The 14,887-nt window shown below is 37.4% G+C and overlaps 2 protein-coding genes across 3 annotated transcripts in view; one reads left to right on the top strand and one right to left on the bottom strand.

Moving 5' to 3' along the window:
* Positions 1-209: 209 nt before the first annotated feature.
* On the bottom strand, positions 210-4,854 carry rdh8b (retinol dehydrogenase 8b). The gene is made up of 5 exons (XM_073841681.1): positions 4,706-4,854; positions 2,440-2,601; positions 1,436-1,615; positions 1,105-1,198; positions 210-429 (listed from the first exon to the last, which is right to left on the bottom strand). The coding sequence occupies exons 1-5, from the start codon at positions 4,809-4,811 to the stop codon at positions 225-227; spliced, it is 747 nt and encodes a 248-aa protein (XP_073697782.1). The 5' UTR covers positions 4,812-4,854; the 3' UTR covers positions 210-224.
* A 2,741-nt stretch (positions 4,855-7,595) lies between these two features.
* col5a3b (collagen, type V, alpha 3b) overlaps positions 7,596-14,887 on the top strand; it is a 31,220-nt gene continuing 23,928 nt past the window's right edge. For both annotated transcript variants that reach the window (XM_073841583.1, XM_073841582.1), the window contains exon 1: positions 7,596-7,821. In XM_073841583.1, coding sequence (XP_073697684.1) covers positions 7,725-7,821 — 97 coding nt within the window. In that variant the 5' untranslated portion in view covers positions 7,596-7,724. The remainder of the gene's footprint in view (positions 7,822-14,887) is intronic.

Below are 14,887 nucleotides of genomic sequence, written 5' to 3'. Positions count from 1 at the left end.
AGATCATTGAATCCTATGAGACCAATAGCATCACGCTCAAAAATGACCAATGAGTTTCGATATTTGTCCGTAATAGTCAAGGAAGTTTGCTGCTGTAATGGCTGAAGCAGGTGGAGTCACACAGCGCCTGAAATTAGTTCCCAGCTAGGTTAGCATTTCCAAAAAAGTGAAGTGTTCCTTCAAAGCTTTGTGGTTAGAGTGATCGTCCTTGGTGTGAACCAGCCTTAACTGAGGTGATTTCTGACCTTGGCGATGTGTTCAGGTGTTTGCCCCAGGCTTTGGAAGATGTTCATTGCACTGGGAAGGTAGTAGGTCCTAAAGTGGTGGAGCGTCTCTGGATCAGTACCAGCATACTCTTTCTTAGAAACATCTGCAAACATCTTCATCTCAAACTCAGTGTGCACAGGCCCAGGCTCGATCATCGACACACTGACAAACACACAAATACACACACCTCCATCAATAATACAGATCAACCAATCAACACTAGAGAGGTGTCACAAAGATCTCAACCCTTATAGAGGTCAAGATATTCCTGTTTTTTTATTTTTTCCTGTTATTAACTAAGGACTGTATTAAATGCAATTTGTAAACCAAAAAAAATTGCTTGTGTCAAAGCCTATATAAATATGTACAACTCTGAATTTCCATTTTTCTGACTTTTCGGTGTCCAGAAATCATGATTTTTAAATGTTCTTGCATTCAGGTTTTCTATTGCTGCAGGTTTGCCGGTTCCTACAAACATTTGATGTTAGTTTGGAAACAGGAATCTTCTTCAATTAAGGGAACAAAACTAAAATGTTAGTCAGCTTAAAAAGCTTAGTTTATTTCAATGTTTTTTTTTTTTTTGTGTCTATATTTAAACCCCTTTTGGCCCCTTGTGGCTGTAGATCTTTCTTTAGTCCTTGATCTGTGATTCATTGGGTTTGAGCCTATAGCAGCCCCTCCAGACCACCAGAGGGAGCCATCACACAACACACATGTGATTCTGCTAATGTTCAGTCTGTTTGATCACTGATATAAAGGGTCAAAGAGGGTCAGATACAAGTGACAGTAAATGTATATAAGATCAGAATGAACAACAGCAACCACAGTGGAACTCACATAACGTTAAACTTGAGCAGCTGCACAGCCAGACTCTCACAGAACCCCTCTATGGCAAACTTTGACGCGGAGTAAACGTCATTAAACACCACACCTGTGAAGAGCAACCAGCGTTACATCTCTCATCATGCTTATTAATGACTTAGAGCTGTGAATGTTTCTAAACACTAATGTATCCATTCAGCAGATTGTTGGTTTTCATCCACATGAAGGTAAAAGCTTTTCTGCAGTTCGTTTGTTGTGTCTCTCAACTACAGGAAGTACCTTGAGAAGAACCCTTAAACTCAACAAGTGTTAATCATTCTGTATAGTGAGTGAACGCTCTGTTTACCCTGCAGGCCCATTGCACTGCTGATGACCATAATGTGTCCAGAGCGTCTCCTCTTCATGTCGGGCATCACCTCTTTAATCATGCGAACCGCTCCGAAGAAATTGGTCTGGAACACCGTCATCATCTCGTCCAGACTGAGAGCCTCCAGCGGCCCCACCAGACCCACGCCAGCGTTATTAACTACAGACACAGATCACAGCCACTTCATCGCTGAAGCTCATGGGTTTAAGGCCTTTCCACAGCAACATTTTTGATTTTCACATGGAATTAGAAAATATAAAAAAGGTAACTGCAACTTTTTATCTCACAGTTCTTACTTTATTACTGTTTTAACTTTCATATCACTCAATTCTGACTTTATTTCAGACTTTCTGACTTATTTTCATGTTTGTCTCAGAATTTGATGTTATGACCGATATTTGCCATATTTGCTTTTCATATCAACTTGTGAAAAATGTGCATCCGATGTCCCCCTAAATAAATATTATATTGACATCTTTTCAGTCTAAACATGCAAAAATTCAGTCAATTTTAAATGATAATTGCACCAAATCTTTACAGCAAACATTGGTCTTGATGTGAACAGGCCTTTAGTTTGGTTCGTCATTCTAACATCAATCTTCTTAATTACTTGATTTATTTATTGCGTTGCATCCCTTTATTTACTCTATTTATTTTCTTTCAGCAGTATACGAAAAACATATGGTGAAGTGATGAGTGTATCAGACAGATGAACACTGCATGAAGCTCACAGCTGAAATTAGAAACTGTCGCTTAGATTAACAACAAACTTAAAGACTAATTTCATCTGCTTAATCTAAATTGGTCATCTAAACCTAAGCATGGATAACCACAATCCACTTGAGACGCAGCTCTGTATGTGACTGTGTGTGTGTGTGTGTGTGTGTGTGTGTGTGTGTGTGTGTGTGTGTGTGTGTGTGTGTGTGTGACAGAGAGAGAGAGAGAGAGAGAGAGAGCATATCTGTGTGTGTGTTTGTACTCACTCAGTACATCTATATGTCTATCTTTGATGCTGTCGACACACTGTTTGACAGATTCATCGCTGCAGACGTCCAGCGTGAGCAGAGACAGAGTTTTACCGTACGCTTCTCCCGCCGCTTCAACCAACTTATCCTTCCGCTTCAGATCCCGCATGGTACCTATGACTGAACACACACACACACAACAAACCAGTTACCAACTAGTAACTAAAGTCTATGACTGAACACACACAGCAAACTAGTTACTGAACACAGTTAGGGGACTAGTTGCTGAACACACACACACACACACACACACACACACACACACACACACATGCACACACACACACACACACACACACACACACACACACACACACGCACACACACACGCACACACACACACACACACACGCACACACGCACACGCGCACACGCGCGCACGCACACGCACACGCACACACGCACGCACGCACGCACGCACGCACACACACACACACACACACACACACACACACACACGCACACACACGCACACACACGCACACACACACTCATGTTTGTTTGACTGTGTGGAGCATAGACTTACATTGCTTTTCTATCAGGTTAATAATATTCTATAATATCAGCAACCCCTCCCCTAAACTCACTCCTCAGAGAAACACTAGATTTACATCAACAACATCTTTTGCGGATTTATAAGCTTTTTTTAACTAGTGAGGACCAGACAAATGTCTCCCTGGTGGTTTGTCAAAGTATTTCACAATATAAGTGAGGATATTTGGTCCAATACAAGTACAGTCATTCACAGAGAGAGAGAGAGATAGAGATAGAGAGAGATGCCAAACACACGATGACATCAATATAAGACGCAATACAAGAGGAGTTTAACATCTGATGACGACTGAAAGGATTTAGACACAGATCATACGTATCAATCTCTGTCACTGACGAATCAGGAAGCTCATTGCCACTCTGATGACATCTAACACGTGTGTGTGTGTGTGTGTGTGTGTGTGTGTGTGTGTGTGTGTGTGTGTGTGTGTGTGTGTGTGAGTGTGTGTGTGTGTGTGTGTGTGTGTGTGTGTGTGTGTGTGTGTGTGTGTGTGTGTGTGTGTGTGTGTGTGTGTGTGCACCTGATATTCATCACGTTATGGGGACCAAATGTCCCCACAAGGATAGAAATACCAGTAGATTTTGACCTTGTGGGGACATTTCTGAGTCATTATGGTTTTTCAATGGATCTGTTCGGGTTGATGTTAGTCTGTAGTCTCAAAAATATAATCAACAGAAGTCTGTAAAACTGTCAGTTCCCTTTCACATTCACACTGTTAAAAATAAAGTTTCTAAAATGAGGTTTTCACAGTGATGCCACAGAAGAGCCAGTTAAGGTTCTCAAAAGAATAAATTATCCTTACTGTAAAGAAGATCTAAAGGAGCTTTTTTCACTATAAAGATCTTTTTGTGCAATGGACAGATTCCATGGATGTTAAAGGCTCTTCGTGGAATTATGCCAATTTTTTTTTAAAAACTTTATTTTTTATTATAGTTGATATACTGTAGGTCACAGTGTTGTGTGTGTATTGTAAGATGTGTAATGCCACTGACATGTGTTACTCGAGGGTTAGGCTAAGCAGGGATAGAGGTCAGCTCACATCTCTATCAGCAGCTATTAATATGATCCCATTTATATCCGAGGGATTTATTGTGTCTAATCAATCAGATCTGAAATTCTGTTGTCAGCAGTTTTTCTCATTATTATTCAACCAAAAATTACCATTAAATCAGCAATAATTGATCTAAAATCGTGTTATTTTAAGTAATAATGTTATTTTAGTATTATTTATAAACTATTAAAAAATGTGTAATTGGCTTTTCATTTAAAAATTTTCTGATTGCATTTTAATTTAATTTTAACTTTATGTATTTTGTCATTTTCTTAGTTTTTGATTTTTTTTATTTCTGTTTAGCTTTATATTTTAGTTAGTCATTTTAGTAGGCTACACTTATTTATTTTACTTAGTAGCAAAGGAAAATTTTCAATTCAACATTTTCATGTTAAGTTAAAGTTTTTCATATATGATTTCTATTTTATTTCACATTTATATCCGTTCATCGAATGTTTTAGGACCTGATAACCTTATTTTATTTCTGTTATTTCTGTTATGTCTGTATCTGTAGGATTGTTTGACACTACTAACTAACTAATACTGTACTGTGCTGTTATGCCTTTGATTAATTTTGTGCGGAATATAATGATTGTCGATATGAACGGTTCTTGTTTTACCGTAGTAGCGCTTCATCTGGTCTCTCGCGAGCATCACGGCGATCGCGAGTCCGATACCGGACGAACAGCCGGTGATCAGCACCACTTTCTGTCCCTCTGTTGCCATGACTTCACCGGAGTAACGGAGCGCAAACTCTTCAGTCTCTTCAGCTCTCTCTCAGCGGATCAGCACACGAGAGCGCGCGCGCGCATGGAGGTCACGTCTTGCGAACGCGCACGGATTATCAACAACCTGCTCAAGATTGATAGTGTTCGCCTTTATAAAGCACAGAAAATGATCAGGCTGACAGCGCCACCCAGCGGTCACATCATTGCACTGACCATATAAAGCTTTATTTTTCAACTGCTGAATAAATAAGTTTTCCTCTGATGTGTAGTTTGTTAGGATAGGACAATATTTGGAAATCTGAAATCTGAGGGTGCAAAAAAAAAATCTAAATATTGAAAAAATTGCCTTTACAGTTGTCCAAATGAAGTTCTTAGCAATGCATATTAATAATCAAAAAAAAAAAGTTTTGATATATTTATGGTAGGAAATGTGCATGCCTTCATTGAACATGATATCCTAGTGATTTTTGTCATAAATTGAGAATTTTGACCCATGCTATGCATATTTGGCTATATACCTTTGCTTCTTAAGTTTTGTGCTCAAGGGTGGGTCACATATTACACATTTGTCTGTAACACACCCCAAGGTTACATATTAAGCATAGCAATTTTAGTGGATTTTTGGACAGTGCAGAATCTGAAATATCTTTTCATTTCGTGTCATGACATTTCTTTGTTTTGATTTTCTCCAAAATCCCATCACTTTATTTTTCAAATGTTTTTATTTTAAAATGTTAAAAATTCATCTGAAACGGCATGAAAAATTGCATCTGGGCATATGAGCTCATGTTTAAGTGTTTGTTTCTATATTTATATTTAAAGAGCAAGTTTTCAAGATCATAATTTGATCTCAAAGAGCCCTAAGGATGTTACAGATGAACACAGAAACTCAGTCAACTATGAGCACGAGAAGCTCAGATAGAGGGACGTCTGAAACCAGGCATGGAATCCGCTGAAAGACAGACAGACAGACAGACAGACACACACACACACACACACACACACACACACACACACACACACACACACACACACACACACACACACACACACACAGGTGCGACACGCTGATGTCTCTCAAGCAGGAATAAGTGTTTATTTAATGCAGTGTAACATAATTCACATATACCTTTCTCTGTTTTATCCAGCTGCTGATGCAGGTGACAGCCTGATTTTGGTCGTAGAGGTCAAGGTCAGGTCAGCTGCAGGGTTTGACCTTTGACCCCACATTTACAGAATCCCACACTTCTGCCATTTCTTGACGAAACTAGTCAAAGGTTTGCAAACGAGCGATTCATCACCAACATGAATGAGTGTGTGTGTGTGTGTGTGTGTGTGTGTGTGTGTGTGTGTGTGTGTGTGTGTGTGTGTGGACCCTTAGGCTCACTTCAAGAAGGAATTTGGAATCTGCCAGAGCACATTTTATTTTATTAGTTGGGCAGCTCAACATCTTGTTGAAGCATGTTTAAGAGAGTGTGTATGTGTGTGTGTGTGTGTGTGTGTGTGTATGTATGTGTGTGTGTGTGTGTGTGTGTGTGTGTGTGTGTGTGTGTGTGTGTGTGTGTGTGTGTATGAGTGTGTGTGTGTGTGTGTGTGTGTGTGTGTGTGTGTATGTGTGTGTGTGTGTGTGTGTGTGTGTGTGTGTGTGTGTGTGTGAGGCGGCTGGTGATCTGTGAGGTGCGGTTTTGGAGAGTTAAAGTTAGTATGTTTCACTAAAGCCTAAGAAATGGGTCATTTATTAATTATGAGCTATGGTTTGAGCTCTGATGACTGCAAGAAACCTCGGATTTCATTGAAAGCAGGTGTTACAAATGGATAGTCCCTCTGATCAAGAACATGTCTGAGTCTTACCAAAAAATCAGAAGACACACATGCTTAAAGTTTATTAAAAACTGCATGAAGAAAATCATCCATAAGTAGCACTGGTTTATTTGTAGCAATAGCCAAAAATACATTGCATGGGTCAAAATTATCGATTTTTCTTTTATGCCAAAAATCACATACTATATTAATCAAAGAGCATGTTCCATGAAGATAGTTTGTACATCTCCTACCATCCATATATCAAAATGTAATTTTTGATGAGTAATATGCATTACTAAGAACTTCATTTGGACAACTTTAAAGGTGATTTTCTCAATATTTGGATTTTTTTGCACCCTCAGATTCCAGATTTTCAAATAGATGTATCTCGGACAAATATTGTCCTATCCTGACAAACCATACATCAGTAGAAAGCTTATTTATTCAAATCTCAGTTTAAAAAAACTGACCCTAATGACTGGTTTTGTGGTCCAGGGTCACATTTAAGGACTACGGTTATTTTCGCATTCTGATTTTCATTAATGATGTACAGAAAACTACTTTTAAACATTTACAATGTTGATGTTTTTGTTCTAATGAGTTGAATTGGTTTTGTTGTATGATCAAGTTATGTTTCCCATTAACAACAGTTGATGTTTTGCAGTCATGTGTGAATTCTTCTGTTCCGTAGTTTAGAGAAAGGTGTTTTTCTTCGGTCAAAATATTGATTAAATGTTAAAACATAAGTCATATTGTGTTAATAAAATTGTTTCTATGTAGCAAACGGTTTTATCTGCGCTGTCAGGTATGATTTATAGTTATGAACAGTTGAGGTGTTACTTGTTAAAATGCTGCTGTAGACTCAGTGAGTTTGTGTCTGGTGTCTGAACAACAACTGAAAACCTCGAGAGCAGAACCGAGAGAGAGAGAGAGAGAGATAGAGAGAGAGACACTCATATGGACTGAGGTGAGACAGTGCAGTCTGTCTGTCTGTGGCTGAAGGTTCCTGCAGGATTTTTCTTCTCCTCCAGTTTTTTGTGTCGGGATCTTCAGGTCCAGGTGTGACACACGCTTCACGAGCGCCGGGAGATCCGGTGAGGCTGACGGGATGAAGAAGATGATGATGATGATGAAGATGAAGACTCACCGGATTACCGGAGTCACGCCGCTGATCGTTTTATTGCTGCTGCAGGCGACTCGAGCAGGTACATTCACACCGACACTGCTTCAGCTCGCTCTGGAATGATTATAACGTGCCAGATCAAAGTTAGTCCTCCTTGGGTTAGTTGAGGTTTAGTTAAGATGTGTCTGTTCACAACCCATTCAGTCATTATGGTGACGAACCACGAGTGAAGTGATGATCTGATCGATCTGTGGGCGGATTATTCAATCACTCGCTATCTGAAGGACATTCTGTCAGTCATTAGAGAGGCTCAGTCTGTTCGTCTCGCGATATCACAGTACTTACTAATATATTTATTCTAGGTGAATGTATAATAAAGTCATAATTAATGAGCTTTTCCCTATCATATTCAGTGGATGATGAACGCGATTCTGTAAATCACTCTTGAACTATTTTGGTTACTGAAATGTTTCTAATAAAACAATCTTTTCTGTTTGGACTTGAGATAGATAGATAGATGATAGATAGATAGATAGATAGATAGATAGATAGATAGATAGATAGATAGATAGATAGATAGATAGATAGATAGATTATTTCGCTACAGTTTAGAAAGTGGTAATAAAATATGACAAGAACTACCTGCTGAAAAAAACAGCATATGCTGGTTAGGTATGTTTTGGTGCTGGGATGCTGGTTTATGCTGGTCTTTTGCTGGTTTATGCAGATCCAGCAACATGACCAGCATAAACCAGCTAATAACACTGCAAAAAATGTTTTTCTTACTTAGATTTTCTATCTTGTTTCCAGCCAAAATATCAAATCAAGAAGGATTTTCTAGATATGTACAAATTTTTGTCTTGTTTTTAGAAAAAACAAGTCAAAATTAAGTGTTGAAACAAGCAAAATAATCTTGTTTTCTGTTTGAAATAAGATTATTTTGCTTACCTCATTGGCAGATTATTTTGCTTGTTCTAAGCAAAAACTCACTTATTTTGACTTGTTTTTTTTTCCTCAAAACAAGAAAATAATTTGTACTAATCTAGAAAATCCTTCTTGATTTAAGAATTTTTAGATATTTTGGCTGGAAACAAGACAAAAAATCTAAGTAAGAAAAACATTTTTTGCAGTGAACCCGCATAAACCAGCTAAAACCAGCATCCCAGCATCAAAACATACCTAACCAGCATATGCTGTTTTTTCAGCAGGGCTTAGAGTTAAACTGTGTTAGAAGAACAAATTAATCTTGATAATGTCAGATAACTTTGATAGAAAGGTATTTAATGGATTACAATCAACCAAAAATTCAGGTAACTGTTAGTATGACAATATTTACACAACTATCAATACTTTGTTGACCAAGTAGTGGTTCATTTTGTTCAGTCTGTGGTGTAAAAAGGTCACATTAGCCATTAAAGAAAAAAACACTGAAGCAAAACATGGTCAGGTGTCTGAATAATGTTTGGTTGCCATTTTTTATTAATTTTACTGGTAGTTCACTGTATGGAGAATTCTTGGGTATAATCCCTGTTTAAGATGGTCATGACCAGCATTAACCAGCAAAGGAAAGCATAAACCAGCTAAAACCAGCATCAAAACCTACCTAACCAGCATATGCTGGGTTTTTTTTCAACAGGGAAAAACTTTTTCACAGTTTATTTAATTTTGCCATCCTCACTTACATAAATGAACTGTATTGTCCTGCATCCACTAGTAAAAAAAAAAAAATATCAGTGGTGTCTGAATAATTTTTGGTTTGACAGTAGATCGATAGCACAGTTCATGTCACCTATGAAGTCTCCTTTAGGACTATTTAAGCCAAGTCAAGTCAAGATATTTATATAGTGCTTTTTACAATAAGTTGTGTCAAAACAACTTTACAGTTTTAAAATAGGACAATAGTCAGTCAATAATGCAAAAGTTCCATGTTGCATCAAAGTCAGATTGCAGAGGACTCATCTGGTTCCCATGATCTTGCGCCAGTTGCCAACTAGGTTAGACAGCTATCAAAACAATAAATGATTTTATTGATATACTAAAAGAAAATCTGCTGTTGTCTTGATAAATGTATTGGCTAAATGAGGCACTTTGCATTTAGTGAATGAATAAATTAGTGTATAACTATTGAGAGAACTTAATTCATTCAATTCATCAATACTGAAAGATTACTTCATTCATATGAAATGGTTCCTCAAGGTTCTTCAAGGATCTTCAGTCTGACTGTGGTGGTTTAGAGAGAGCGGCTCTTGTTTTGTGGTGGTTTTCTGGATTTGATCTTCGTCCAGCAGCTGTTTCTCATTCACAGCCTTTCAGTCTGGCTCCTTTCAGGCCTGCTTTGCATCTTTGTGAAGTAATGGGTCTTTACAGAAATGCTAATATAGCTTTCTTTATTGAGCGTTATAGTGCTGTGAGAGCGTGTTATTTCTGTGATGGCGTATCGCTCTGATAAACCCTGAGGGTCTGAGACCAGGACTGTGATGTTTCGATCATCAGAAGCACATACGGCAGGTTCAGATCTCAGCTGAAGTTACTCAGGGGCATCAGGTGGGGAATAATCTACTCAAAGACGTTCAGGAGAGAAATGAGAGCGCAGGGCTTTTTTCACACATTCCCAACACGTCTGAAACTGTCTGGCGTTCCAGCGCGCGCCGGATAAACGCTTTCTGCTGCTCCGTGTGTTGCACAAATGCAGCAGGAATCTGAGATCTGATGTTTGAGTCTGAAGACAGAGGACCGTGTTAAACCTGGGTTTGAGGACTGATACTCATACTTGATCATGCTTCCTCTATAAGCGTTTCATCAAATTACTGAGAGCACTGTTCCAGGTCCAAGCATCATTTATTAGCACCTTTGAAAAGCACTTAAACATTTTAATACCACAGAAAAGATAAATCACTGTCTGGACAACTGAGATCTTGGTATGGAGATAAAATCACTTTAATTAGTTTCTTTATTAAGATTACTAGAGAACACTTAGTGTATATTAGCTCTGTTTGTTGTTTGTTCACTGTGTCTTTTCTATCTTAGATTTTTTGTCTTGTTTCCAGACAAAATATCTAAAAATTCTGAAACCAAGAAGGATTGTCTAGACGAGTAAAAATTATTGTCTTGTTTTCAGAAAGAACAAGTCAAAATTAAGTGCGTTTTTGCTTAGAACAAGCTAAATAATCTGCCAATGGGGTAAGCAAAATATTCCAATTTCAAACAGAAAACAGGATTATATTGCTTACCCCATTGGCAGATTATTTAGCTTTTTTTGAGCAAAAACTCACTTAATTTTGACTTGGGTTTTTTTCTGAAAACAAGGCTGTAATTTGTACTTGTCTAGAAAATCCTTCTTGATTTAAGAATTGTAAGATATTTTGACGTAAGAAAAGTAAGAAAGGCATTTTCTCAGTGTTTGAAGAGCTGAAAGAGCATTTGTGACCCTGGAGCACAAAAGCAGTCTTGAGTCGCCAAAAATGCATGGTATGGGTTAAAATTATTGATTTTTCTTTTATGTCAAAAATCATTAGGAAATTAAGTAAAGATCATGTTCCATGAAGATTTTTTGTAAAATTCCTACTATAAACCTATCAAAATGTAATTTTTGATTAGTAATATGCATTGCTAAGAACTTCATTTGGACAACTTTAAAGGTGATTTTCTCAGTATTTTGATTTTTTGCATCCTCAGATTCCAGATTTTCAAATAGATGTGTCTCGGCCAAATATTGTTCAATCCTAACAAACCATACATCAATAGAAAGCTTATTTATTGAGCTTTCATATGATGTATATATCTCAGTTTTGTAAAATTTAACCTTATGACTGGTTTTGTGGTCCAGGGTCATATTTGGTCTGGAGATGGCATCAGGTTGTTTGATTGATTGATCTGTAGGGTCTCATCAGGTCAGTGTTGACCTGTTAACTCACCCAGTGTTCAGTTTGAGGGTTTTTATGAGCACTTAGTGCTGAATGTGGTGTAATATTGGTTTGTGGTGTTTGCAAGAGACGACTGAGGGAGATTTTTGTCTCCAGATGGTGTAGTTGTGAATCATGTGTGTCTTTACCTGACCTGAACCAGAACACAGACAGACACTCTCATGCTTTTCAGATGTTATTTCACTGCTATGGTTATATCTTCTGAAGAGCTTTAGATTATTTTAATCTAGTCATTTGACAGTTCACAATAAATGAGTGTATTACATAATGTCACATCATATTGGAGAATGTAACTTAGAATGTAACTTTATCCTCATGTTGTTGCAAACCTGTAGGACTTTTGAGAAAGAAAGAAGATAAAGTGTTCCGGTGCACAAGCCATCTTGGTCAAAAATGAGATAACAATACTGAGTGAATGCTCTCCACACATACTAAATGTTCATCAAGTACTTTCACGTCAAATGCGTTAAATCCCAGCCTCAACCCATTCAGAAGGACCAGTACTTAAATAGAAACTTATACAAAGTAGCCCGAAAGAAATGCTAATTTTAAAGAAAAACATCAAACTTAGAGGCTTTGGCATCTGAACTCTTCAGATATTTTGAGAAATGTTTTATGTTTTTTGCCCATATAATGGAAGTCATTAGGGTCTGATGTTGTTTGGCTCCTCAACATTTTTCACAATATCTTCTTTTGTGCTCCTCAGAAAAAAAGAAAGTCACACAGGTTTGAGGGTTTTTACTCATGAGGATGAGTAATTGATGACAGAATGATTTTGAGGTGAACTATGACTTTAACGTTGGTCATATGTTATTTTTATATATTTGGCTGAGAAACAACTGCTTGAAAATCTGGAATCTTAGAGTAGAAAAAAAATCAATACTGAGAAAATCACCTTTAAAGTTGTCCAGATGAAGTTCTTAGCTATGCATATTATTAATCAAAAATTAAGTTATGATATATTTACGGTAGGAAATTTACTAAATATCTTCATGGAACATGATCTTTACTTAATATTCTAATGATTTTTGGCATAAAAGAAAAATTGCTTATTTTGACCCATACAATCTATTGTTGGCTATTTCTACAAATATACCTGTGCTACTTAAGTTTTGTGCTCCAGGGTCACATTTATTTAACCTACTGAACAACCAACTCTTCCAAACTGTTAGTAAACAATCAGAAATGCTCTGTCTTGAGCTGCAGCTGCTTTAATGGTTTAATGGAGGAGCCGTCTTATATTAAGAATGGTTTTTGGCTATATTGTTTTCTGGAGTTGCTGCTCTATTGTAGAATAGTTCTTGATGGTTTCAGTAGGTTCCTCAGGTCAGTGTTTTGGATTCTGGGTTCTCGTAAGTTCTTTAAAGTTGACTTTCACACAGTAGATGTTCTTCTGAAGAGTTTGAGAACTCAGCTTATGACTGATATTTCATATCTGGTCCAGCTGCACATTGTCATGGTGAAGTATGTCATTCTTCAGACGGCTGTTGATTTGGTGCACAAGCTTTGGCATGTTTTCCACTAGTTCCTCAGGATGCGCTTCTATACGTCTCCTCAGGTGAGGTGTGCTGCAGTTAAAATGCTTGTAAACTGAAGTCTGAAGTACAGTTACTTTTAAGCAGTGTTGGGGGTTGCTACCCCATTGCAAGTAACATAAGTTACGTAATTAGGCTTCTCTTTTACGTAACTGGTAAAGAAAGTATGAGAGTTACCTGTCAAATAAGTAACAGCAGTCACTTTGTTTTCCCATTGACTGACTGACAGCTCTGCTGTGTTGCCATGTTGAGAGAAATCAGGAGTAAGTGCAGATGCATTGTGAAAACTGTGTGAATATGATCATACTGTAGTTCTAGACTGAATGTCAACATGCATTTACTCATCTCATCTGCACAGAAACAGATTCAGTATTCAACAAAATGAAATGCAAAATCAGAATATGAAGCAAAAACCTGCAATAATTGAATTGTGTTAACAGAAGTACTAAAATGTAAGTCTAAACTGTTTTGGTCTGACTGATCTAAAAATATGTCAGTGCCTTTGTTTTGTCTCAAGACGCCCAGTAATGTTTTTTTTTTTCTAAGCATGTTTATACAAATTACTTAAACATCCTAATTGAACGTAATATCACCTACACTCTTAAAAATAAAGATGCCATAGAAGAACCACTTTTGTTTCCACAAAGACCCATTCAGTCAAAGGTTCTTTACAGATCTATTTCTTACCTTTGTATAATCTGAAGAACCTTTTTTCACCACAAAGAACCCTTTGGTGAAACAGAAAGGTTCTTCAGATGTTAAAGGTTCTTTATGGAACCATTTAGACAAAAAAGGTTCTTCTACGGCATCGAAGCACCTTTATTTTTAAGAATCCTGGTTTAGTCAAAGCCCTGTCTGTGAACCCGGGCCTTTATGTATTCAATCCATTTTGTTAACTGCTGAGCTTCAATGATCTTCTTCAACCATGTTAGTAAGCAAAAATAAACATGACATTTGTGTTTCTTTCCTTTATTTTGTAATTGACTCTTTGCAAACTTTGATTGACAGGCGGTCTGACCAATCATAACGCCAAATCTGCCATTCTGTAGATTAACTTCGGTGGACTTAAACTTGAAACATTGTGTCTATTAGATTCTTTCCATGGATGAAATAAAAACCATTTTGATGTTCATTCATGGTGTTTTTTGTGCTTTAAGTAAATAAGAATAGATGATCGGTTCACGTGTTGATTAATCTGATAAGGCAATACAGTCATCTGTCCCGAAACATTAAATAGCCACAAAACAGTATTTATTGTTTGAATTTCTTAAGAAATGACAAAATTTCAAAGCTGAGACCTTGTTTCATACCAGAAGTAACCTGCTCTGTCTTGTCTGTCGGGGGTTGTATTTTTCACATAGCAACAGTAACTAAAGAGGGCGGGTTTTTTCAGAGGGTCAATTGAGAAGAAAGTGCTGAGCTTTCGTCTCCTGTGTCTTATTCATCATGCAATCCAGAATGACAGCACAGCTGTACGGTTTGTTTGATTGCTGACATCTTGAAGTAACATAACGCTTTTCCATAAAAAGTAACTTAGTGACATAATTAGGTACTTGTTAGACTTTAACGCAATATTGTAACGCACAACTTCTTTCAGACTGATTGCAGTATAGATGCAGTGTAATGAGCTTCTCATCATATCACTGTGGGTCACTGCAGTGCAGATCAAGCTCAATGTGGTGCATTTCAG

This window comes from Garra rufa, chromosome 6, assembly GCF_049309525.1.
Source record: "Garra rufa chromosome 6, GarRuf1.0, whole genome shotgun sequence".
NCBI lineage: Eukaryota > Metazoa > Chordata > Actinopteri > Cypriniformes > Cyprinidae > Garra > Garra rufa.
This window is presented reverse-complemented; position numbering and strand designations above follow the sequence as displayed.